This window comes from Colias eurytheme, chromosome 1 (assembly GCF_061535395.1).
Source record: "Colias eurytheme isolate Ceu_HAF_F1 chromosome 1, ilColEury1 Martin Lab GWU primary, whole genome shotgun sequence".
Lineage (NCBI taxonomy): Eukaryota > Metazoa > Arthropoda > Insecta > Lepidoptera > Pieridae > Colias > Colias eurytheme.
The window spans coordinates 4,394,422-4,421,071 of NC_142980.1; the positions used below are offsets into that span (position 1 = coordinate 4,394,422).

At 32.6% G+C, this 26,650-nt stretch overlaps 1 protein-coding gene across 1 annotated transcript in view; it reads right to left on the reverse strand.

Annotated features, from left to right (window-relative positions):
* Window positions 1-23,848, reverse strand: part of LOC149910973 (glutamate receptor 1-like) — a 147,556-nt gene extending 123,708 nt beyond the window's left edge. The window contains exon 1 of the mRNA XM_090101549.1: window positions 23,683-23,848. Within this exon, the coding sequence (XP_089957675.1) occupies window positions 23,683-23,788 (106 nt within the window). The 5' untranslated portion in view covers window positions 23,789-23,848. The remainder of the gene's footprint in view (window positions 1-23,682) is intronic.
* Window positions 23,849-26,650: the final 2,802 nt, after the last annotated feature.

A 26,650-nucleotide genomic window follows, 5' to 3' on the forward strand; every position in this document is an offset into this window, starting at 1 on the left:
CCGTTTTATCTTGTATGATACCCAAAACATTTCGAGCATCTCCTTTGGCTCTGTCAAAGCTGGGAATAGGTAAGGTTACAGTTTTTCCAATCGCGATTGGCGGAAATTTTTGATCAGATAATTGTTTCATAATATCAGCCTGAGCTTGAAGACCTTCTATCGCCTTTTCTTTATTTTTTTTTATATTTTCTGTCTGCGCACTAGTCCTAGTCGGAACACCGCGGTCCGCGAAAGACATTATGAACCTGTTTAAACATGTTCAGATCAACGTTTGACCGAGAATTGCAGTCGCTTCTAGGATTGACTAGGCCAAAACCGAAACAGAATAATTTACTTTCGACGTTTGACTGAAAAGTTAGGAGCTCCTGGGTTTGACTAAAAATACTTCAGTCAAAGGGCGAAATTGAAATGTATTTCGGGGATTGCCTGATGGCTTTGGCCAAACCTAGGATAAAACAGTCCTTCCGCGAAGAGACTGTGTATCGGACTTTGACTATAACATCTATACTAATATTATAAAGAGGATAGGTTTGTATGTATGTATGTATTTATGTATGTATGTATGGTTTTCACGCATAAACTAGGTACTGGACCGATTTTGATGAAATTTGGCACAGATAATCTTTAGACCCTGAGAAAGAACATAGGCTACCTTTTATTGCGAAATATGTACCACGGGCGAAGCCGGGGCGGACCGCTAGTACAATATAAATTTTGTGTTATTTTAACCTTCTTTTCTTCCATCATTACACCAGTACTACTTTAAAATTACTTTAAAAGTACTATAACATTTTCCAAGTAAATTTCAACATTTCCAACAAAGATATATTTGCAATCGTGGGGTTATCCTCGCTATTTACTTACAAGGAATTATCAAAACAAAATCGTTACTTTCAAATTAATGTTAATCTCTTTTAGCACAAAAAACATAATTTTACTAAATTATGCATGAAGAAAATGCATTTAACCACTCTATATAAATATCATTTTCGGACGCCAACAGCGCGCCCGATGCGCGCCGGCAGCGCGCCCGAGGCGCGCCCGCAGCGCGCCCGAGGCGCGCCGGCAGCGCGCCCGCGGCGCGCCGGCAGTGCGCCCGCGGTGCGCCCGATGCGCGCCGCGCCGCTTGTATATGTCCCGCGCCTTATTGTATTATATTGTGTTAAAATATATGCCTAAGCCTCCATTAAAACGCGTATTAGTATTTCTTCTCTTTTAACACGTGACCAATATCTAAAATAAAATAATTCCAAAATTTTATGTACCTCAAGTAAATTGTTTATTGATTAAACCTTATATCAGAAAAATGCGCAAAACATAGTGCCTTAAGAGCAACGATACTAGCCAATTGTTTCAATCCAGACGTATACTACCAGGGACTTGGCCCAGCGCCCGCCTCACTATTTATTGTTCATCGTTTATCAATTATTTGAAAGCGACCAAATACACCAACATAGAAATATTTGATAGTTTACTAGCTGAAAAATTGTTATACCTTTTTATTTGGACACTGGTAGAGATAGTGTTGTTAGAGTGATGATTAAAAATGTAGCTAGCTGTATAATCGGCTATAGATGGTATAGATATATTTTATTGTATTCCGAATTAACCTTTCGGCTGTGACGGCCATTTTGCATGGTTTCGCACAATTTTTTTTTGCCTGACAAGTTCATGTTACGGTCATAGTAAAATACCCTGTAGTGGGTAGTCCTTTGAAATTTTAAATGTTAAAAATGAAACATTATGTTAGCTGTTAGAATTCAACTAAAATAGCTCGGATGTGATGAAAATGCTTAACACGACACAAAATGTATAAATAATTTCGAAATAGCTCATAAAAATCCAACAGCTTATCTGACTGTTATAGCGAAGTGAATCAGAATTAAACAGAATAAAAATTATTTTTAAATGAAAAATTGTCAAGAGGCAACTTTTATTCTATTCATGAGTATCTGTTGCATTTAATATTTGAGTACAATAAATATTTTCCGATGAAATAGACATAAAACCTTTTTGGGCTGACAAGAGATCGCGTCTCGACCGACAAAGGAAAGTATTGAGTTGCAAGAAGAATATTCATCTGAATACCGTTTTTCCTTTTTAATTTAACTTCCCTTCGTATGTGTAAATTAATTTCCTCGGGAGGTCACGAGGCCTATATATTGGGGACGTTTTGATAAATGTGTGAAATGATTTATAGAAGAGTACGTTTTTCAATTAACTCTCGATATCTAATATCTATATTTAGTTTGAATCAAGTTATATGAATGTTTTTGATGAAAGATTCAAAATTAATTTTCATTTCAAAATATTTCAGACATGCTGAGAGATATACGAGTATGGAACTTTCGCTGTGAATTAAGCATTTTATTTAATTATACGGTAATATCGTTAAAAATTAAGAATGTAATTATTCAAGCTCCGTTAAGTTCCTTAATTGTTTCATACTATCTGTAATGATTTAATTTTTAAGAGCCATACTCAGGGAAATTAATACCTTTTTTAAAATATTATAAATATTTTAAAAAGGTATTCACGTACATTTCAACAACTTGACCCTAAGACCAGCATAAATATCCAACTATCCATATTTGTATTACAATCGCGCTTCAAGCCGAATATTATGTTCAAATTTAATATAAAATTTCGCGGTTCGAATGGTTATATTTCCGAAACGGGGGCAGGTCGTTCGGTGTGTGTAAGCAAATGAGGGGCTCAAGTGGTCACTATGGACGCCATTGAAAAAATATGGTTAAATTTCACGTTGAAATATTTTGACCGTTTTGCTGTTTGAGTTTTCGTATGTGTGTACAATATGTAGGTACTAAGTTTACTCCCGCGGATTCACCCGCTAAGTAATTCCTGTGAAGTAATAAAGATCAAATTATTAGGCAAATCAATTTGATCAGGCGATTAGGGCAAAATAACAAACAAATAAACAATTAGTAATAATCAATTCAATCACACTTTTGACTACTCGTTATACTTTTTGGATATGAGACTACATACTTGCCAATATAATGCGTTTAAGATCTGCATTATTCGATGTACATAAATAAATTTAAAATGAATGGAAGCCTCTAATTCATGTAGCCTCAAATATTAATTATACAATATTAAAACATCACATTACCTTACAGAAAGTTGTTATAGTAAAACGTTATCACTGTAATGCTGGCACTAAAATTGTAAAAACCTGCACCTTTCCTCATCCTTACATTAAAAGAAGTACCTCGGTGAATGCCACAAATTCAATAAAATCGAAAAGCACAGTATATCGCTTGAAATAACGTACCCTTTTTAAATTACTGGCTCCGATTCTTGGCACAGTCTTAAATTATAGATATTCTTCCGATGAAGCTCAATCGCTTTTTGCTCTATACTTTTAATAAAAAATGGATTGATGAATTATGCTAAAATTGTGGTTCTGCTATTCAATATTTTATGCTTGTAAGCTATGTCTTAAATATTTTTTCAGTTTAGTTCTTACTCGTACTACTTTAATTTAACATAACATACTATATAAGATGTATTATTATATAAAGTAGTATGTATTATTATTGTATTAAGAGTAGGTATTCATTACAACTTATTTTTTATCCGTTGTAAATAAACCAAAAGTTATAGAACTATCAAAGCTAGACAAATGCCACAAAGATACTTCAACAAATGATATTACATGATATTAATCAAACTATTCCTACACGCGCTAATGGAGATATTTCTATCACTTTTACCTTGTAACTATGTATTATCATAGATATTAATGTTCGCAACACACATTTACTAGGTACGTGTGTTATCAGAACATCAAAGACTCCGTTACTATTCAAATATTGTATCATATAAGGATTATGAAACTTATATGAATAGTTATTAGTTTAATGGGTGATTATTATATTATATTAGATTTGGTATTTGATTTTCTTTGTATTATTTTAAAGCAACATCCTACTTAACGTGGTTAGAAATGTAGCTAATAAGTACTTCAGAACTCAATCTCTGAGATTAAACTGTTAGACGTAACTTTTGATTTAATATTTTTGTGGATAAATAGTTGTCAATATAGTTGTCACTGTTTCCTGTCCGAACATGCTTAGCTGTCGAATACTATAAATTGCCGCTTTTGGCGCATTCGTAAGAATCGTGCCTAGGGGCTCGGACGTTGTTTATACGACGTTCGACCCAACTACCCTCACTTTAATAATAGTCGTTGACTTGCTGCGTTTTGTTATCAACTACCTACATCAATTAGGTAGCTGTGTAAAATCGCAGTACATTCTTATTACATTCAAACTAATATTTAACCCGACCACGCGTGATATTTCTTACAAAACAATCTTTACTTAATATTATAAAGCTGAAGAGTTTGTTTGTTTGTTTGAACGCCCTTATCTCAGGAACTACTGGTCCGATTTGAAAAATTATTTCAGTGTTAGATAGCCCATTTATCGAGGAAGGCTATATATTATTATTACTCTAATACCAACAGGAGACATATTATAAAGGAAAAAAATTTCGCATAAAAGGGATAAAAAACAAATTAAAAAATATACCGTCCAAGATGTCATATCGTAGCTTCAAATACATCTATATGTGTCTGTTTGTTTTATTGATCATTAGAAAACATGTGGTCGCATTTGGCTTCCACTGCTATAGAAAATATTGGATCCGAATTAAAAAGTTTACAATCAATTAATCTGTCGTGAGCATGCTTCGTGAAAAGTGTTCGATGAAATTTTATTACATCGCACGACTATCAAATTGAAAATTGACTTTAATTTTGTTGTTTTAATTAAACTTTTTATAATTATATGGAATTGTGTTATAGACTCAAGCTCATTGACTAAAGAGAGAGAACTTGGTTTCTTATTATAATATAATATAATAGAATTCATTTATTCGTGGTAAAACAATTCCGCAATCATGCGGAAAAGAGCGGCATCCATCATGATACTAACATAGTTTTAAGGTATACTAACAACTATATGGATGAAAATCTGATTTAAATGATATAAATAAAAAACAAAAAATACAAACAAACAAAAAAAATGCATGGACATATTATTAGCCTCAAGGCCTAAAATGGCCATGCCATACATGCCTTAAATGACCTATTTATTCTCAATTCTGTCTATTTATGAGGAATTTAGTCATGGACTAAGATATCCCGACATTAGACTAACCAGTAGTGGAAGAATTATTTACCTTTGTAAAGAGTTGGAAATCTTTTCGTCCAGATGCACCAAATTCTACAATGCAATCCAATTAAAGTAGGCAGCTTGTTGCGCGCAATACCGCTCTAAGCTTTAAAACATTATTATGATTACTGCGATATTGCCTCGCGATTGCCTCGGGTAAAGCCAGTCCTAAATAAATAAGCTCTCACACGTTTGAGGAAAATCACTGTTAGCTTGTTTCATCAATTTTTGATCTATTGTGTTCAACCGCTCGGGTTTTCAGGTGTACACTGTTTCACTTCGCGGCGCCGCGTAATCATTCAAACTATATCGCTGTTTATTTTTGTTTCTTTGTAGCTCTGTGTAATTATGTTTTCATATGTTTTCATACAAAATATGTATGGCTTACTTGCAACCTGTATGGAGTTATTGAATGTATCGGTCTGCAATTTATTTTCATTTTTTTGTTTTATAAATTGTATCTTGTAACATATTTTAGTATATAAGTCTGTTTAGTTGTGTTAAAGAGTAAAATAAAATAAATAATAAATAAAAATAATATAACATCAATATTAGAGTGATATTATTTAATCTAAGCTTAGTCTTTCATAATTTTATCGAAGCTTTCATCGTTAAATATGAATCAAAAGATATCAAGATAATATTTTTCCTATTTCCCGCACGTGTATCTCTTACACGTGATAAATTATACTCTGTTTCTATTCATTGAATATATTCATAACTACTATAATGTTCTTAGTTTCATGAACGTAAGAATACCTATCAAGTCGACTTTTACACGTCACTAGTTAATCCAGCCGGAATGAATTTTCCCGGGACGATACCCATTTCGATTAATCACTGCCCAAAACTCCCTTATTTCTAATTTAGTTGCAAATATCAGGATAGTTGTGCTCCGCGGTTTTACCCGCAGTGCTCCGCTCTTGTTGGCTTTAGGCCTATAGCCTTCCTCAATAAATGTGCTATCAAACACCGAAATAATTTTTCAAATCGTAGTTCCTGATATTAGCGCGTTCAAACAAACAAACTTAAACTTTATAAAATTAATTCCAGATTTTTATTTCTTGTTTACATAAACGAATTTAGTCTCAAAGTAATGAAATGATAGCTGTTGAGCATTGCTGCATAGGTAAGAACGTAAAATCGATTGTTCATTACTATTATGCAATGGAAGCGTCGCTGCTTATTGTCGCGAAGGCACGAGTGTGACATTCGCAACGCATGCAAGTTCTCTATCACGCTGGCAAATAATAACTTCATGCATATATAATGAGAGCCAACTGACATTGTGGCTTCTTCCGCTCACTCGTTAGGGTGCCTTTCCACCAGAGATGTGCTATGCAGCTATGCTACGAAATTTTTATGGCTATGCTATGAAACCATGTGTATGTTTCCACTAATGCTACGCTATGTAGCGGAGTAAGATGTGCTATGAAGATGCGCCGCCTCAAAGTAGCTGTGCGAAGAAGATACGCAGTTCGAGTTTTGTGATGTTTGATACACTAGGCGCTCTGTAGTATGCATCCAAAGCACGCATCCAAAGCACGCATCTATAACACGCATCCTTCTATATAAAATACAGTAGTGGTCCGCCCCGGCTTCGCCCGTGGTACCTACATGTTTAAACTATCCTATCTCTCAAGTTGGATCGAACTGCACATGGTGTGCGAATTTTATTATAATCGGTTAAGTGGTTTAGGAGTCCATTGAGGACAAACATTGTGACACGAGATTTATATATATTAAGAAGATATCTTAGCTGCGACCGATTCCACTAGTGCTACGCTATGTGCATGAATAAATATGATTGGCTGATTACAAACGCACCCACAGCAACGTAACGCACATCTCTGTTGGAAAAGCACCTTAACACTTGAATATATCGCACGAAATAAGTACGGAATTATCCCGTTGTTTTATTTCACGTTGGAGAAGATTTCGCAGTCCATTCATCAGATTATTTGCCGTACAATATTTTGTGGTTCCTGACTTTTGTGTTTTTATCGTTTTGGGACGTGAGAACTGCGTGTCTGTTTGGTTGATATTGTTATAATAATTTTTATTATAATGGAAATAAAACATTAAAATTGAGTATCACTACATACCATCGAATTGAAACTTCCTTTATCCACTTGATGTATTTACTGTAGACTATTCATTTGATGAATAATTTGATGAATAACAACAAAAACGGAACAATAAAAATACATCAGCTTTTAGCACGGTACAGACGATAGAATATAAATTCTCAAAATAACGATCATAGTGAAAGAACATCGTTTAATTCTGTGATTCGAAGCGAAAACTCTATTGAGCACTTATTGCACTTTTTGGTTGCAGTATTTCGTATGTGATAATTTAATTTGTTTGTTCTATCTCCGTGTGTAGGTGTCGGGGATTTTTCTTCTTTTAAATTGCTAACTTTTAAATAGTACCTACTGCGAGTATTTAGGTGGTCAATACACTAAGTATGTATTTATTCGATGTATGTGCATCAGAGATTACGTTATCTTGAGTTACAAGGAATACTAATCAATATTATCTGAATCTTTAAGATCTTTGTTATATTTAGGACAACATTATTGGGGATAGAAAATTTCTATTTAAATTCCATCTCGTATTATGGAATACAAAAAAAGTAAAAAAGTAAATGCTATCTATAAATTGTAGCAAATCAAAAATAGATGCAATTTATATTCCTTTACGATTAAAATTAGATTATGAGTTGTACCATGGAAACGAAATATATTGTTATAAAATAATATTTTAGAAATTTATTATATATAATATTTGCAAATTGGTTAATAGAATTTCATTGTTTTAAATAGATTTTTTTGTATTGCTTTTGAACGTTGTATATAGTGTATCGGGAAGGCATAGGCTCCTGAAACACAGCGAAAGCTATATTAGGAGTCTGGGGTCCTCTTTTTTTGTGTAATGTATTTTGGTTCAATAAATGATTTTTATTTTTTATTTTTTTTTAGAATGCCAAAAGTGTATTCTCATATTTTCATCGAACATGCTAGGTCAGTACTCTGTAATTTTAATATCGTATTGAATCCAATTTTAAAATCATGTCAATACTCTAATCCTGTAGGTTTGCATTGTGTATAGCCAGCCTAATGCCGAAGCGACGTCCTCAGAAATTTTTATACATCACGGAAAATTAATTTTAAGCTAGCAAACTCAGAAAACTATATGAAAAGGAATAATTCGTTAGAACTGATATTTTTTTTAATCGACATAGTTTTGTAGTTTGTGAATATGACGAAACTTTTTAATGTTATTTTGAATATCGTGCGCTTCTGGAACTACTGTTTGTTTTTTAAGTTTAAAATTCGTATGCTGCGTTGAATTTTTGAGTATGTTTAAAAAGAGTGGAATAAAATAATATTATGTGGACTCATTTAGTTTATTACAAACACAATATTCTTATTTATTTGTAAGTACACAAACATGTTTCCAATTAGTATTTACTTGGAATTTTTAAATACATTAGTAACGTTCTCCAACGTTGTAAAACCAATTTCTAAATCTACTAGCTGCTCCGCGCGGTTTCACCCCCGTGGCTCCACCCCTGTTGGTCGTAGCGCGATGATAACCTTCTCGATAAATAGGCTATCTAACATCGAAAGAATTTTTTAAATCGGACCAGTAGTTCCCGAGATTAGCGCGTTCAAACAAACAAACAAACTCTTCAGCTTTATAATATAAGTATAGATTATAAAAGTTTCAATACTTAAAACAACGAACATCCAACACCAGCCATATTGTTTAACTAAACAACGCATTGATAACACTTAAACGTTCATGCTATTATGCTCACGCTGCAATATATTTCCCTCACGCGTTTGAAGACCAAGTATCAATACAACGGTCTCAATCGGCGCAATATATTGTCAACTCGAACGCTCTAAATCATACTAATGGTATACAAGAGCATTCAAGCGATGTACAGATTACCTTACCTTCCTTTTGTCTCTCAAGACCACTGTCCGAGTGTAAGGCGGTGTTCACAATGATTCAAGTCGGAAGAAGGTAGAAAATCGAACATTTTGTGTCTTGTAACTGTCTGACGATTGTATCTTAAGCTCAAGATTGCGTAGCTTTGAGCGATCGGCATTAAATATCTCAATAGCCAATTATTTAGGGATTTAAATTTGAAGATTGGCGTACAAATTTCCTTGTTGTACACTGCTATTAAACCCAAATAAGATACGCGGTGTAAAATGTGAGGGATTTTTTATTACATAATAAATTTTTTTTACAAGTTTTACATTGTCTGTGGATTCAGAAAAAATGGACTGTTGCTTGCTAAGCATGACGTGACTATTATAAATTTGCGCGGTTAAAGTGCTTGATTTTCCTTTAAAACAATAGATAAAAAATATGGTTAGCAAGCAACGTTCAAAGGTTTGTGCATTTACTAGCTAACGTCTCGGTCAGAGTAGCCCTTTGCGGCGCTTACTGTCTTGGATCCGCCCTGCGGTATTGCCAGCCCAAACGCAACCTTACTGTCCAAGCACAAAGCAAGTTTAATTGTTATTGGGTGTCAGAATTTGATGGCAACCCGAAGCTTCGGAGTTCAAGAGGTGAGGCAATTCCAACTTTATCATTTAAGCTTACACTGTTATAGCATTAGCGTCAGAAAGGGATCGTGGTTTATATCCATCAGCAATAATATAACCAGTTTTCATAACTTGAGGGTTAATTCTACGACAGAAATTGAAGTAGGACGTAATTTTAACGGCTTCCCGAAACCCGATTAAGATCGTCTTATAATTATTTGTTTGGCGTTCGTGTAATGGAGATTGTTTTACTTAAGTAATTTCAATAGTTTAATAAATTTACGTTAAAATGTTTATTGGATTGTAAGGTTATTGTTTGAATTTATTTGTATTTGTGAATATTTTAATTCTAAGAATGATCATCGGTGTTTATACTAAAAAGAAGGATTTTAGTATATTATTTATTATGTTTTAACCAAAGCGGGTGAAACAGCGGGCATAAGGCTAGTTTGAAATAATGCGATACAAATACATATACGTTTTCCTAACACTTAATCCCCAAGTTTAGTATTAGTCAGACACCTCACGTCGTTTGTACCGTTTTATCATTCGGTTATAATATTATAATGTTATCTTTAGTGTGAAACGTGATCAAATATTGTTAAGTACTTCGCGATGTATGCTACAGATACGGCTATTATACTATTTTGAATTGTATTGCGATATTTAGAAGATAAAATTATTAATTTGACTATCTATACTAATATTATAAAGAGGAAAGGTTTGTATGTATGTATGTATGGTTTTCACGCATAAACTACTGGACCAATTTTGATGAAATTTGGCACAGATAATCTTTAGACCCTGAGAAAGAACATAGGCTACCTTTTATTGCGAAATATGTACCACGGGCGAAGCCGGGGCGGACCACTAGTACTAAATATTTGTAAATGTCTAAAAGGAATCAATGCTAATAATTAAATTATTGCTATGTAATACAAAATCAATACTTTTAAAATGTTAAATTAAATGTGGAATTTACTCAAAATCTTGATGGACCTATTATTATATTGTCCGTGTAAATTATTCAGTGTTGAAAGATTAGCCAACTTCGTAATTTAAAACTTTAACATTAAAATATTATTTGAACTTTAATTATATGATCGTAACTTTATCAATTGAACGCGAGTACAAAGTTTATTTTAGATAACTATAAGTTCAGTACTTTCATTGTCTATATATTTATAATAATATATAAAATCTCATTTATAAGTACAATAACTGCGCTGCAAGGTTTCTCTCGCTTCCGAAGCATACAAACTTTCATCATTATTATATAGCTTGAAAAACTCAGTGTGTAAGTATCTTAATATGTATTTTTAATAGAAGCAGTGTTTAATTATGTTTAAGGAATATACACGCAAATGTCTTGAGCAGAGTCCTTTCTCTACCGCGGTAACTTCCATCTTTTAGACCGGACTCTCAGTGGAGTTTCGTTTGCAAAAATCGCGGACCTAAATCTGACTTCTGATATATATTGTATAGATCCCAGACATCCTATAGACAGATGTTGCCAACCAGTTTTGTGGTCCCCCTGCCCGCACCCCGGTAATTAAATATGGCATACAAAGAAAAAAATAAAAATTTCCAAAACATGCCGTGTGGGGTATCAAATGAAAGAGCTTATTGAGTAGATCACGAATATATAGCATACTATATACATTTCTTACACTTTCTCTAAGATTTTTTAGAAAATTTACGAAAATGGTCCATTTTTGAGTTAACTTTAAACCACTATAGATTGAAAACTCATGAATATATTTTTTCAATTATTATTTTAAATAATTAACAATAGTCCATTGTTTACGATTCAATATTTCGTACAGTGAAATAGTTGCATGGGGGAGTGGGGGGAGCATTCAAAGATGGCGAGTATATTTTCAAGTTCATATAGTATATAGTTATTTTCATCAAATCCACCACATAGCTCACTTATATTATATTACGAACTATTGAATCATAAACAATGGACTGTTGTTAATTATTTAAAATAATAATTCAAAAAATATATTCATGAGTTTTCAATCTATAGTGGTTTAAAGTTAACTCAAAAATGGACCATTTTCGTAAATTTTATAAAAAGTCTTAGAGAAATTGTAAGAAATGTATATAGTATGCTATATATTCGTGATCTACTCAATAAGCTCTTTCATTTGATACCCCACACGGCATGTTTTGGAAATTTTTATTTTTTTCTTTGTATGCCATATTTAATTACCGGGGTGCGGGCAGGGGGGCCACAAAACTGGTTGGCAACATCTGTCTATAGGATGTCTGGGATCTATACAATATATAAGAGAAGTCAGATTTAGGTCTGCGATTTTTGCAAACGAACATCTCCTTGGAGCCTGCTCTATTTCCACATCGAAGGTAAAGGAAGCTCTAACTCAAAATTAATTATTACTTATTCATAGTTTTATGAACTTTTTTAAATCATTATTTCAATTAGCTAGGGTACAATCCGATTGGACAGTTTATACAGTTATGCAATTGTTGCAATAGATAATGACAAATTTTAAAAGAAGATTTTTGTAAATTGTAATAAACTACTTGAGTTAATAAATGCTAAACGTTCAACCAGGTAATCTATAGCCGTAATAAAGCGCTATTTTCGCAACGGCTTAATTAGTCATACCGCTCGCACAAAGAACGCTATATTTATATCCTCATTCATACCATGAGTCCAAGCTGTGACCATATAAATGTCCTACGGCTGCACTATTTTTATTTTCATACACCGAGTTTATTCAGCTGTCGAGCCATTTGTCAGGGAATTTTCCCCTGCGTCCTGTCACATTCAGCGCCGAAATGGGCCGGATGCGTTTGTCTCATGCATTTGAAACTAGCCTAAATGACATGAGATATGTAGTGTGGTGCTGCGAGGTGAGCGTATGATTTTTTGTGAGTTATGGCTTTGGTTCGGACTGGCGTGAAATAATGCAGATTCTACGGACGCTGTTTTGTGACCATGTAAGTTATTTGAGGCGAAGTGTCCGTGTGGGTCTGAGAGTTTGTTTGCTGTGAAAATTCCAGAGTATTCATGAAATCATTTTATTAGTAATACGTTGGTTTTACGTTCCGCCGTTAAATTTTCTTTAAAATACAAATCTGAGGCAAACATTAATTATATAAATTTCAAAAATGTATAAGGAAATAAATCTAGAGCTTGCTTAAGCTTTAAACATTAATAAGGTATTTATTCTTTGCCTCATTCACCTTTACGCTATTGACACTTTGTTATAGTTACAAAAATAAAAGTACACAACACATTCGACAACACGAAAAATATTCTATTAGCTTCCGAATAAATTGCTTTCAAATTCAACAATTGTAGTTTGTTAATACAAACTTTGAACATTCTGTTTGTGCGACTGTAATTGAAATTTTAATAGCTTTTTTGAAATTTGTCACAATCATTTTTCAATCAACACATTTATGTTGGACGTGTTTTGTTTTATTAACTATTACTATGTATATTATGTTGGTGTGTTACATGTTCTATTATTTTAACATGACATGGATTCTGTTTTATTAAATACTAATTAAATTTTACACATTGTATAGTTTAGCTATATTTTAAAGGAGGATTTGTTGTGACTATGCGAGGGGATATAATATGAAGCATTATACATATACATACTTTTGAATATACTATGTATACCATCATATTATATTAGTCTAATCAAATATCTGAAATCTGTATTATTGAGAGAAAGGTGAAAATGATTTTTGTAAATCTTCAATATCTGAACTCTTGATTATTTTGGAAATGGTTTTATGACTAGTGTCTGTTTTATCTTTCAGATTTTATTTTCTTTAGTGAATTGCCATAAATATAGTATTAATTTAGGTTAAGACATTTAGGTATGTATTTATTTAAACATTACCGTTGGTGTGTTGGCATATAATACACGTTAATCCCAATGAAGTAGTGGACCCACTCAAAGTCTTAAGTGAACATTGATTGGACGGCTAACTAAGTGTTAAGCCGTTGCTTAAAGTTAGCATCCATAGATCAGGCTTGACTCTGTTTCAGCCCTTAGCGGGCAACTTGACCCGTAATCAATTTTAAGTTAAATCTTTGTTGGATAAAATAGTTTACACTTTGAGGTTGAGTTGATTGTATTGTTCGATACAAGGTAATGTAGTATCTATATTATAGATAATACTGTATACTAGTTGCTCGCTCCAGCTTCACCCAGGTAGATGAAAAGGATGGCTAATTTTTCCTGAATATTTCATGTGTACTAGTTAAATACGTATTTTCGTAATGTCCTGTTTCCATAATAAAGCGATTAAATCGAATATGGTCAAATAAATATTATAAGAATTTAGAGATAGAATTATTATGTAATCTGCTACTTAGTTGTAAATAACAAATTTTAGGGGATGAAATAAAGGGTGGAAATTTATATAAGGCACGTCTGTCGTGTGATAATGAGAACTGCATGTGAGTGAAGTCGCGGGCGGAAGCCATTACATAATATTTATGTGGCATATGTGCCATGTTAAGGGAAAACGAATATGTACGTATAATGTATATACTACAATTGTTCTACGCATTACACCAATATGGTAGCGAAACCTCTGGTTTCATATTTTTATAGTTTTAAAATTCAACCTGATCGCCAAAATCATAATATTATTCATAAAAAATAATACAGACGTATTTGAAATTGGTTTCATAAATTACCTATGCAAAAGTATAGACAGATTAATCAATGTGAAAATATATAGAATATTGCTCATATTTTATAAGATTTAATGGCATACATACATAGGTGTCTCAAGACGTCTTGCTGCGGCTCGGCAGGCGGTGTACTCAGGGTCTATTTCACCAATTAAACGCAGAAAACTAATTAAAAGAACAAAGTTCAACGTGTTAGCATTCAACGCACTTTGTTGAGTCTTAAGTGTAAGTGAAGAACCTGGACACTCTTTTAAATAGTTTTTGAGCTGTTGTAAAATATTTAAATAATATAAGTAAATACTTTATTTGAAAGTTAATTTGAAAACATCATTATAATAATTAAATGTCACATTTTTTCTCTGTTCAACATTATAATTAGATTTGCATATAGCATCTGTTTCATTGTTAGATTTCAAGATTAGTTAAGTGTAGGTCTACAAAAATTATCCTATGTTTAGTTTGTAATAAAGCTGGATTTAATTTAAACAAATATTAATGACTAGCTTCCCCGCCCGCGACTCCGTCCGCGCGGATGTCGGTCTTCGCGTGGATGGTAAACCTCCATTTTGAGTAACTCTGACAATTACATCTTATAAATATCTATTGGACCCAAATACGGCTAGGCCTATAATAATACGCAACGTGTGTTCGTGGTTCTACAGAACAACGTCTATGGATAAAACTGAAAAATTAAGATTATTTTTTTTCTACGTATTTTTCCAGGATAAAAAGTATCCTATTTTACGCCCAGGATAATAAGGTATAATTATACCAAGTTTCATCGAAATCGAATCGTTAGTTTTCACGTGATGTCTTCACATACAGACAGACAGACAGACAGACAAAAATTTTTTTAATCACATATTTGGGTTAAGTATCGATGTAGTAACACCCCCCTGCTATTTATTTTTTCAATATTTTTTAATGTACAGAATTGAATCTTCTACAGATTTATTATATGTATAGATTCTCTTTTTATAGTAATACAATTTCCGAGTTTAATGTCCTAGGTATATTTCATTGAGTTAAACAAGATGATAGTCCACAATCCATGGGATGGCGTTAATGGGTGCTTAAAATTATGTATTACCAAGCTTTCAGACCTTAGTCAATAACTGAACTAACTGTGATTTGTATAATCTTGTATTAGAATGTATTACTTTAACTAATTTACTTTGAAACTCTGTATGATACATGCTGATATATATATATATACATTCTCGTGTCACAATGTTAGTCTGCATACTTCTCCGAAACGGGTGGACCGATTGTCATGAAATTTTCTGTGCATATCGGGTAAGTCTGAGAATCGGCCAACATCTATTTTTCATATGTACCACGGGCGAAGCCGGCTCGGACCGCTAGTATATATATATATATATATATCTACTTGACATCGATTTAGGGATATTAAAGAAAATTTAAGATTATTGGCCCTGTGCTGTGCTGACACAGGATTTTTGGTCACGTCGCACGTTCACACCACGTCGCCCCACAGTTGTCCCGTGACTCGCGCCACCAAAAGTATATTTTTGTGTAACTTAGAGGAATATATAATTTCTATTGACTCCATTCTTAATTTCATCTCCCTACACACAGCTACACTAAAGCCCTATCATATATAGTCAAAACTTTCATAAAAATCGAGATGTATAACAGCCAAAAAGCATATATATTATAACACTGACGACATAATTTTAATTATATAGATAAAACTACTAAAAGTACTAAAAACCGTATCATAAAAAGGATTCTCAGAATTCAAGTAATCTTAACCGTCAACTTATGATTTGTGCTACGAAATTGTTATTCGTATTATTAACACAAAAAACAAGTTAAAATAGTTATATTCATTGATGAATTTTCAAATGAAATATTTCTCAATATTTTTTTAAGACAAAGAATAAAATGACCAATTAAACGTTCAATGCAGCCATAGAAAAGTGAAAACCCATAACAATTTTACGTAATTCAATGTAACTAAACAATATCAAAGCTAATGAAACATACTAAGTTTCACCAATATGCCACAAACGGGGATAAATTGGTGCACATGTTGCAATGACATCGGCCGAAGAAAAACTTACACAGTGTACATGACTTTGTTATATGAGCTTAAGAAATTATAGCCGACGATATTTTACGCCGCATTTCTGCGAACAGGCAATTTGGAAGTCTTGAAATATCGATTTTTATCCTGTTTTGTGGCCGAAATAGTTACTGGTACTTAATGTCTTAGTTTTGGAAGTGAATAATGTTTGAATTGTTTTAAAATCGTTTGTTATGTATTAAACCTTAATTAATTAATATTTTAATTGTACCATTTATTGTAGACAGGGATGGGTTATCTGAAAAATCGTGAATTGATACGCAATAATCAATATAGTAACAACTTTATTAATTCTTTATGTTTATCAAGAAGAAGTTTATTTATTATGACACTATAATACATTTAACATTTAAATTGACAAAAAGCAGTGCCTACAATACTGAGCTCACTTCTTTATAATAGTATACCTATCGCTTAGGTCTGATAAATCTTTAAAATATGATTACCTGCATCGCGATGTTTTAATATTTCCAAACAGTTTGTTATTGATTGCATCAGAGATAAGATATAAAAAAAATATTGGAAATAAGTATTCACAAAAAGAAAAAAAAACGAAAATCGCACAAGAACAGACAAACATACATACAAAAGAGGCCACGGTCAATAGCTAAATTACCGTTTCACCATAACCAATCTCACGACCTTACTCAACTGAGATTTCATTCATCAAATTGAATTTGATTGTACACATCCTGCAGACATTATTGCTTCGTGTCAATCGGTGCTCGTTTACATATGTATCTTTCACTTTTCATCTGTCTGGACGAAACACTAATGGCTAAGGATCTGAGTGGTACTGTGTATTGTTTATGCGATAAGCACACATAGACTTTATTTATTTATTTATTTATGATAAGGTACCTTACAGCTCGTGATACAATTTTTGAGATGAATAAATACTTAGCTAGGTAGTAAAAATAATATACGAATGAGAACAAAGACTAGTATAAGAATTTTACAAATGATAAGAGAAAAGATTTTAATTATTGTAGGTATAAGTAAGCATTGATCAAGCCCAATAAGTATTTATAAAGAAAGGAAATGTCTTCGAATTCATAATAAATTAAAACCAATTTAATGTAATATTAAGTAAAACCTGGTAAGTAGTATGAGCTTGTAACTCTTTGTATGACAATTCAAAAACTAGTCTATAGATATGTATTCATTTAGGTTTTCAAATAAAGATTGAACTTTGTAAAGTAATGACTAAAATGTTTAAGAACCTAACTTAATAAGTGAAAAACTTATTAATAATATTATATGAGGATATTATAAAGACGGACTCTACATACGAAGTCGAAAGTCTAATACTATAATTACAGTTTTTTTAATTAAATTATACTCTAATAAATACCAGTCTATGAAGCAGTTACTATATTATAGAAGATCTATACAGAAAATAATATACTTGTTCTATTCAAATCATATAGATACATTGTATGATAAATTACGAAAATTTTACCAAACAAAAATATCAACAATATTGGCAATACCATACCCAAAAATAAAAATAAAATATAATTTCATAGCAAGGAAAGTAGGTAGAATACATACGTATACTAAATACTATAACGTAGCTGAAGAATTGTCGGTATATTGATCCGAATTCTAGACACATAGCACTTACATTATGTGGGTTATAACGCTCTTTATTTCGATATTAAATGTAATGTGAACATATTTTTCTTTATAACATTTCCACTAATTGATTGATATCGTGGATATTTGTTGTTATTTTTACAAAAAGGGTTGTTGTTATATTGTTGTTAATAGCTTTTATTAGTTTATCTTGTTATAGTAGTAATAGGTTTACAAGACGACAAATCTAATGTTTTTAAGCTTTATAATAAATGGTTTATTATATTATTTTGTCTGAGTTATAATAAAAATATATAATAATACTTGAAGCGGTAGAATCTGGTGTGTTTGTTGTAAGGCAAAGTAGTAGATTTAAGTAGTTTTATATTATAAAGTTACAACATAATTCCGTTTGTTGAACATCCATTGCCTATACCACGCGTAAAAAAATATTTTTCGACTTTGCAAATGCCGTCGTGTCTAAAAGATACACACACACTTATAAAACATAATGATTCGCGCTACACCGCGTCGCGATCGGCCGTGCCCCGTCCGGGGCTCTATCAAAAATTATTGTATACTTTATGTATGAAGTACCTAATTCATGCTTGACCGTGGCTCGGCCGTGCATGGCCGGGGCCGGACAGGACACTGCGTTAAAGTGTCGATGAATATTGTTTCATTTGTTTCCCGGCTCCAGCACGGCTCATCCCCGGCATGTAGCGTGAATCATGCTATCATCCTTTATATTGCATCGGATTTATATTCTTCTCTTGTAGGATTGATCCTGATTTATATATAGGTAAAGGTCACGCACCATTGACATATCTCATATTGGGATCGAATCAAATTTTATGACAGAGATATATGTACGAGAGTGGTGAAAATTATTTGGATGGGTTTCCCGATGCGGCACTTTTGTTTTATGGATAGAATTTACCATTTACATTATTATTAATTGTTTACGAAACCCGATATGTGAAACTGATATTTTTGAATGTATCCAGCTGGTTGGGGTGGTTTTTATATATGCAGCGTAAAGTGAGTTTGTGATCTCGTAGCTCTTTAAGCGATGAACAGATTTGAGTTAGATTTTTAGTAGAAAATATTGTTTGTTAAAATAGTTTTTAGGTGTTGAATATAGATATTTAGGTATTTATGATTACAGCCAATATTGTAGTAACAAAATTATATTTTTCTTAACATATTGCATTTCTTATAAGTACATCTTAGTGGTCGTTGTTTTTAAATGTTTTATTCATATTTGTGCAGTTCCAGCTATCTTAAGTCAAGTGAAACATTCTCTAGGATAGTGTTATCAGTAAATAAAAGAGAAGAGAGAAAATAAATAAATTCAGGTTTCTAGTAGTTCTGTCTGCACTAAACCAGTTTCTCAGATATCCAATTCCTATTCCATCGGAGAGTAAAGGAACGGCGAATGTATCATGTATTCATGTTTTGTGCCTTTAATATATTTAGAAGCTACTTAGCCTTTCTTAAATGAATTTCAGTCAAATAAAATAAAAAAAGACGTGTGGCACTCGGGGACTGCCGTGGTAAAGCTATTGCATGCTATGCCTTCAAGCCACACCTCCGCGCCCGTCGGAGTGGGGAGCGTGAGGTTTTTCGTTACTAAATTTCTGGATTCGGTCCCCGCGCTCAAGGCTAGATAGAAGCTATGCAATAGCTTAAAAGATGATCGTCTTGCTCCAGGAGCCAATTAGAAAACCTCCCAAATTGGCTTAGTGCTCAAGCAAAAAGCCTTCGAACAAAGATATTTACGATAATGGCAGCATTTACGGGTAGAAGTAAAGTTGAATTACATTGTACACGAAACAAGTTGGTTTACGAAAGAGCCGGGGCCGAGAACTTTTTCCGCTTAATTTATCCCACTATTCATTTATTCCGTGTGTCATTTGACGGGAATCTTAGGACAATATTAACGTAATGAGTTCCTTTGCAGCGCTCTTGGCTTGTATGCGCTAACAAGACATCTGTTTTGAGGTAAAAATTACAAGTACTAGTGATGTGCCAAATGCTTCTTTCAGCTTCTTTCTGTTATAATATGAAGAAATGCTCTTTGTATCTTTTTAATTATCTTCTGTTAATAAAAATAAAAAAAGAAACTAAATTGTAAAAATTGCATAAATTTAAAAATATGTATGTATAGTTTTCAATTAAGCATTACTTATGTTCACTTTAAAACCAGTGCGGCGCTGTTATTTGATTTATTCTTGGATTTATTTATTACTAGCTTACCACCCGCGGCTTCGCCCGCTTTGTCTAAAACCTAATAAATTATATATTTAAACCTTCCTCTTGAATCACTCTATCTATTAAAAAAACCGCATCAAAATCCGTTGCGTAGTTTTAAAGATTTAAGCATACAAAGGGACATAGGGACAGAGAAAGCGACTTTGTTTTATACTATAATAGCGGTCCGCCCCGGCTTCGCCCGTGGTACATGTTTACGTTTTCTCTACATAAGAACCATCCTCGTACTTCAAGGAATATAATAAAGAAGAATTATCGAAATCGGTTCAGCCGTTCTCGAGTTATGCGCTTACCAACACATTTTGCGATTCATTTTTAAGTAGTGAAGGGACTTAGTTGCTTAGCGACCACGTTGTTAGTGAATATTAAATTTTGAGTGAGAAATTCTGTCAATTAATATTCAAATACATTGTAAGAATTTTTACAAATTTTTAATTTTAGAAGATGTTATGAGAATAATAGGAATCATTAAAATAAATAAAGATGTAAAAATAAAGATTAGTACTGTATCAAACATTTCCATCCAATGTCAAATCGTAGTGATACTTTACTCAAACCTCAAACATTCAACCTGTTGTCGAACAAAAAGTTATCTAATCTACGATTTTTTCATCAAAACTTACCCTAGGTTTTATCACGCCCTCAATTTCCCGCGAGAGACGAAATATTATGAGAATACGTATAAAGTACATTATCGTAAACTTTTTGGAAAATTTTATTATGATTAATTTTATTAAGGGTTTTATAAAGTATTGAAAAATGTTTTTTTGCATATTGTTTACTTATATTAAATATAAAAACCGCATGTTAATGTTTAATGATACGCATAAAACAAAAAAAAATCCATGTATTTTTTTATACGTACTGAAGCATAATAATTGACTGATTTAGGTACAACTATTTAATCGCTGCAATTATTGAATTTAAATATTTTATTATTACGAGTGAATAGTTGTGTATTTTAAGCTATTGCATAGCTTCTATCGCGGGCCTTGAGCGCGGGGACCGAATCCAGAAATTCCGTAACGAAAAAACCTCACACTCCCCACTCCGACGGGCGCGGAGGTGTGGCTTGAAGGCATAGCATGCAATAGCTTTACCGCGGCAGTCCCCGAGTGCCACACGTCTTTTTATTTTAAGATATTTTATTCGATTGTCTTTATAAACATGCATTTGTGAAGTGTATCATAAAAAATGGATTTAGTATTAACCGATCATTAAACGCAGCTGGAATCCTAAATTACTATAACACAGCTTTTAAAACACATACAAACTCATTCAGAAAGCATGAAAAGATCTCAAAGGCATCAAAAACCGATTTAAACTACAATTAGAACTCTATTCGCCTAATGAAGAGCGAAGGGATATTAAGATGATGAGCTGAGACCACTTAAAGCAACGCTTTAGGCATTAAATTAAATGTAACATTATAAACCGTCACGATAATTTTACAATAAAGCGCTTCAATGTTTTGTTTTATGTGTCTTTCAAATACTATTGTCTACTTCCGAAGTAACTCCACTTCTTAGTATGGAAACTAAAAAACTGTTAATTGTTGTAAATTATTCTTTAGTAACTGGAGTAAAGCATGGCCTCGGGACAAAGTTTCAGTTTTAAATTTAAAGACAGAGATTTTATATATTTATATTCCATTATTTTAAGAAAGCACGATATTGATATCAGGGGGAAGATAGTAAGCAATAATTTTGTGGCGTATAAAATATTTATGTGTTTGTACAATCTACATCGCCGCTTAACGACAAGTATAGTGATCTATCATACACAGCCCAAACCGCTGGACTTATCGGGCTGAAATTTGGCATGCAGGTAGATGTTACGACGTAGGCATCCGCTAAGAAAGGATTTCCCGAAATTATTGCGGGAACGGGGAAAAACGGGAATGCAATACAAAGTCGTGGGCGGAAGCTAGTCTATAATATAAGAAGTTCTTAATCGCCCTCCCCGTACATATAAGTTATGAGTAAAAACCTTTAATATAAATGTTCGTAAATTTTACCTATCTGCAAATTTCAAACCAGCGCGACATGTGTATAATTTATAAGAGAATTAATGAGTACTAAATAGTATATAGGGTTCATATAAATTCAATCTTATTGAATCAAATTAATCTAAAATGTTATTGTAATATTTAAATTTAAATGCGTGTGCGCATAGTAGCAATCGATATGTAGCGCGTAGCAATGGCGTAGCACCATAACGTAGCACCATAGCGTAGCGCTATGAAATGACTATTGAAGTTTTATTAAAGATTCTGTTTTTCGTTTGCGGTTCCGATACTTCAAAGTGAATCTCATTTCGAAGACATTCCAACTATAGAATAAATGAATATTTATGACTATGGATCAAGCGGATAAAGTTAATGTCATAAAACCGTGTTATTTGTTTGTTCGAGAACATTCAATATTACATGCTTTCAGTAGCTATTGTATGATTTTCAATCTCTTATTTCATTTGGCGTCCTTGAAATATCTCATATAATAGTTATTGCGTACGTTATAATGTATGAGAACATGTTTGTATTCTGCGAATACTCTTTCTATCTTGCTAATAAATTGCTTCATATGTAACTTAACCAATCGATGTAACAAAACGCATTGAAAATCTAAATCAAAGTATTAATAATAGATGAATAAAAAATAAAATTGTTAGAATACATAAAGCTCTGATCGGTGCTAAATAAAAAGTCTTTGTGACGTTGTAATAACTCAACTATTTTTTATTATTTTACAATGATAAAAGACAATTTAATTAATTTAACTAAAATTTTATACATTTCTTAATACATATAACAATTTATTATTTAAAAAACAAAACAACATAAAAATCAACTAAATAAAGAAATTAAAAACAAGTGAAAATTACAAAACTCTATCTTGATTTAACATTTAAACGTTAACTATCCTAATTACCTTAAAATTTCTCCATTAGCTAAGTAATTAGAAGAAACTATGACGATCATTTTGAGATATTAATCCATCTTGTCCAAACTTTACTTGATATCACATTATTTATTTAAAGAGGTAACTAAATACCGATGCAAGAAGTCCATACATTCTTTAGAAACTCGTTTTATAATTATTTATAAAACAAAAGCTCATTGTTATTTCATAGAATTTATTTGGGCATTAGCTCATTTTTAATTTAAAAAACCTAATATAAAAATCGCAAATACTTTGCAGAATATTTAACTAATTTTATTTTTATAAGTACTACAATTTATTTATACAAAAAAAAACTTACCCTGCGCCCTGTCCGCATACACATGGTCCCTCATGTAAAAATAAATAAGTATGTAAACGTAAAAAAAAAGTTTAAACAGTCTGATCATCATTTTTAACCTCATCATTGTTTAAAGCAACATATTATTACTCCATGCACAAAACCGCGATTGAACGCGCCGGTTAAAAGTTTTTCAAACACCAAGACACGTCAGGCTCCGAGAGTAGTCGAGCGCCGACTGCACCGTGCTCTGGCTTACATCCCTCCGCCCCGCTATACGCACACCCTTTATTAGTTTTGTTTATATTTTAATCCGAAAGCTATTAAGTTTAACATGTTAAATAATTTGTTCGCGTTTTTTGCTCTCCCGTTTCGCTGAAATGTAATTTGTAGACTGGATTTATGTATATGTATTTGATTTTTGGATTCATGTTTAATTTATTTTTTGGGTATTTTAAGTAAAATTTTCGAGTTAAAAGTTATCAGGCGAATTTCTAAGAAAAGTGAATTTTTTTTATTGGAATACAATAATGTTAAAATATTTATAGAAATATTATAAAATGGAATTATTCACTGTTAAAATGGAGTAAACTAAAATTACTTTAACCCATTCGAGAATGCTTTCGAATCAAGAATATGATGTGCTACGAGAATCCGTAGCAGTTTTTCGTAGAATCAAGTCTACGCTGATGTAGAGGGTTGCGTCTTTGGGTAAATATAGAAAACGTGATCTTGCCATTGAGTCATCTGAATTTTATTTTTAGTATAATTGTATTGATAAATTTATAATTGAATATAACACTATTGTAGTCTTTTACAGACATTAATTCAAAAATATTATATAACAATGCACAAAATATTTTATTAGCCTTAGTATTTTTTAAGTGAAACATTTGAACAAAGAGTATATTAAAAAATAAAATAAATATATAATGATATTAAAATTATCACAATTATAGTAACTATGCTCTTTCTGGCTCATACTTCATTATCGCAGGCGTGTCATTATTGAAGAATATATATTTTCTTGTCCATTTGCATTTTAATGAAAGGTATGTAATATTAATTATGTTTTACTGTCGTTAATCATAGTCAGAAAATAAATGTAAAATCAAATTGAATGAATTTTTTTATTTCCTTATATTGATTTCTTCATAACTAAGACTATAGAGTATAGGTATGGTTAAGAATAATATTAGACACAGGTCAGTTCGAAGTCACTATATAATTAAATTTCAACTAATATGAATACACCTAATAAGGTATATTTAAAGATAAGGCGGGTGATTTCTACAACTATGGATTGATTATTTGAGCACATTTACGGACAAAGAACTGGTCATTATGTATGTTATTTATTGAATCCTGGATTAGTATAAAAGCGCTTATGGTTGTAATGTTAATGCCAATTAATACGAATAATGCATGGTACAAATATTGAATAATTTAGATAGAGTTGAGAGGAAACATTCAAAATATAAAAGCAATTCCGAAATGATTTTTTGTAATATCATCAAACATACGAGTACATAGGTTTAGTTAGGTATACATGTGACGTGCCATATAATAATTAATTTATATAAAAATAAAAACTAAAAATCACACTTAAACCCATGACGTTATTGTATTGTCACCGATCTTTTATAGGTTTGGCAAGTTAAGAAGATATAATTCAAACTTTGCACACTTTATTTAAGGAGTGTTAAAATTGAGTGTAAAGGAGTCGGTTACATACAGGTGAAGCTTATAAAAGCGTCTAAAAACCGTCTTAAATCGACATCTATTTAAACATTTATTTCTAGTTTGCATTTGACTAACGTTACTTACCACCTGGGCTATCTTCACACTGCCACTATCCCATAAACTGAAACATAATGTTGAATGTCTCGCAGCAATTCTGTTAGGCGCTGACTCCACGAGTGAGAGAATCGCGACGAGTCCGCCCTTATATCGTCGGATCATATCCACGAACGAGCGATAATTCCGCCGCGTATCGTCACGAATCGTAACGGAATCGCAGCGTTTCCGCGGCGACTCGTAACGGTATCGTCACGTTTCCTTGAAGAGAACTACGAGAAGACCAGAGGCAACGCTGAAATGACGCTGCGTTTGACAGCGGGCCCGCCGCGCGCTCGTCGCTAGCCCGCCGCGACTAGCAGCGGGCTAGCGACGATGTAATGACGTTTCGCGCGCTCATTGCCACTCGTCGCATCACAGCGATAATATCGCCGTGTGGAGACGGTTCCATAGAGAGTATATAGAAATACGTGGCACGACGATAATATCGCCGCGATTCTCTCGCTCGTGGAGTCAGCGCCTTAGATATATAGATACATATGTATTGATAGTATCAGCTTCTAGTTTATGATTTCATTAAGCCTTATAGTTGCTAGCGTTTATTTAGTTTATTTGACGTTTACGCACTATGTAATATATTTTACATGATACGTAAAGTTCCGTTTTTATTCAACTAGACAAGAGATAAAAAACGTTGGATTAATTTAGTATTTTTAATTGTTAAGTTAAAGTAGTTAGTTTACTACCGAATGCATCGGAATAATCTGCATATAATTCTTAATTTGTCTCTAAAATACTAATTCTGAATCAAAAACACAGAGTATTAATTTTCGTAATTCTAAGGATAATCTATTTAATAGTTTAATGCTACAAAATCACATCAGTATATACTTTGTATTCATTTACTTTTTTCCTTTGAATCGCTCTCCGAGCTTTTCCACATTCCGCTATCCATCCATTACTTTGTTTAGAGAATCTACCACGCGATGAAAGTATTCCATATTAGAATTCCTAAACGCTAAGCAGTTAAGTCGCTTTTGCTGTATTATTTAATTGCAACTGACTGAATGACATATAGGATCTAGGTTAAATGGTGTTACTGGGATTTTTCCTCACAGCACTCACTCGGAAATAGAGCTTAGCTTGCTTAGACTGAAACAGAGTAAAGAGTATTATATAGGAAGGAGTTAGG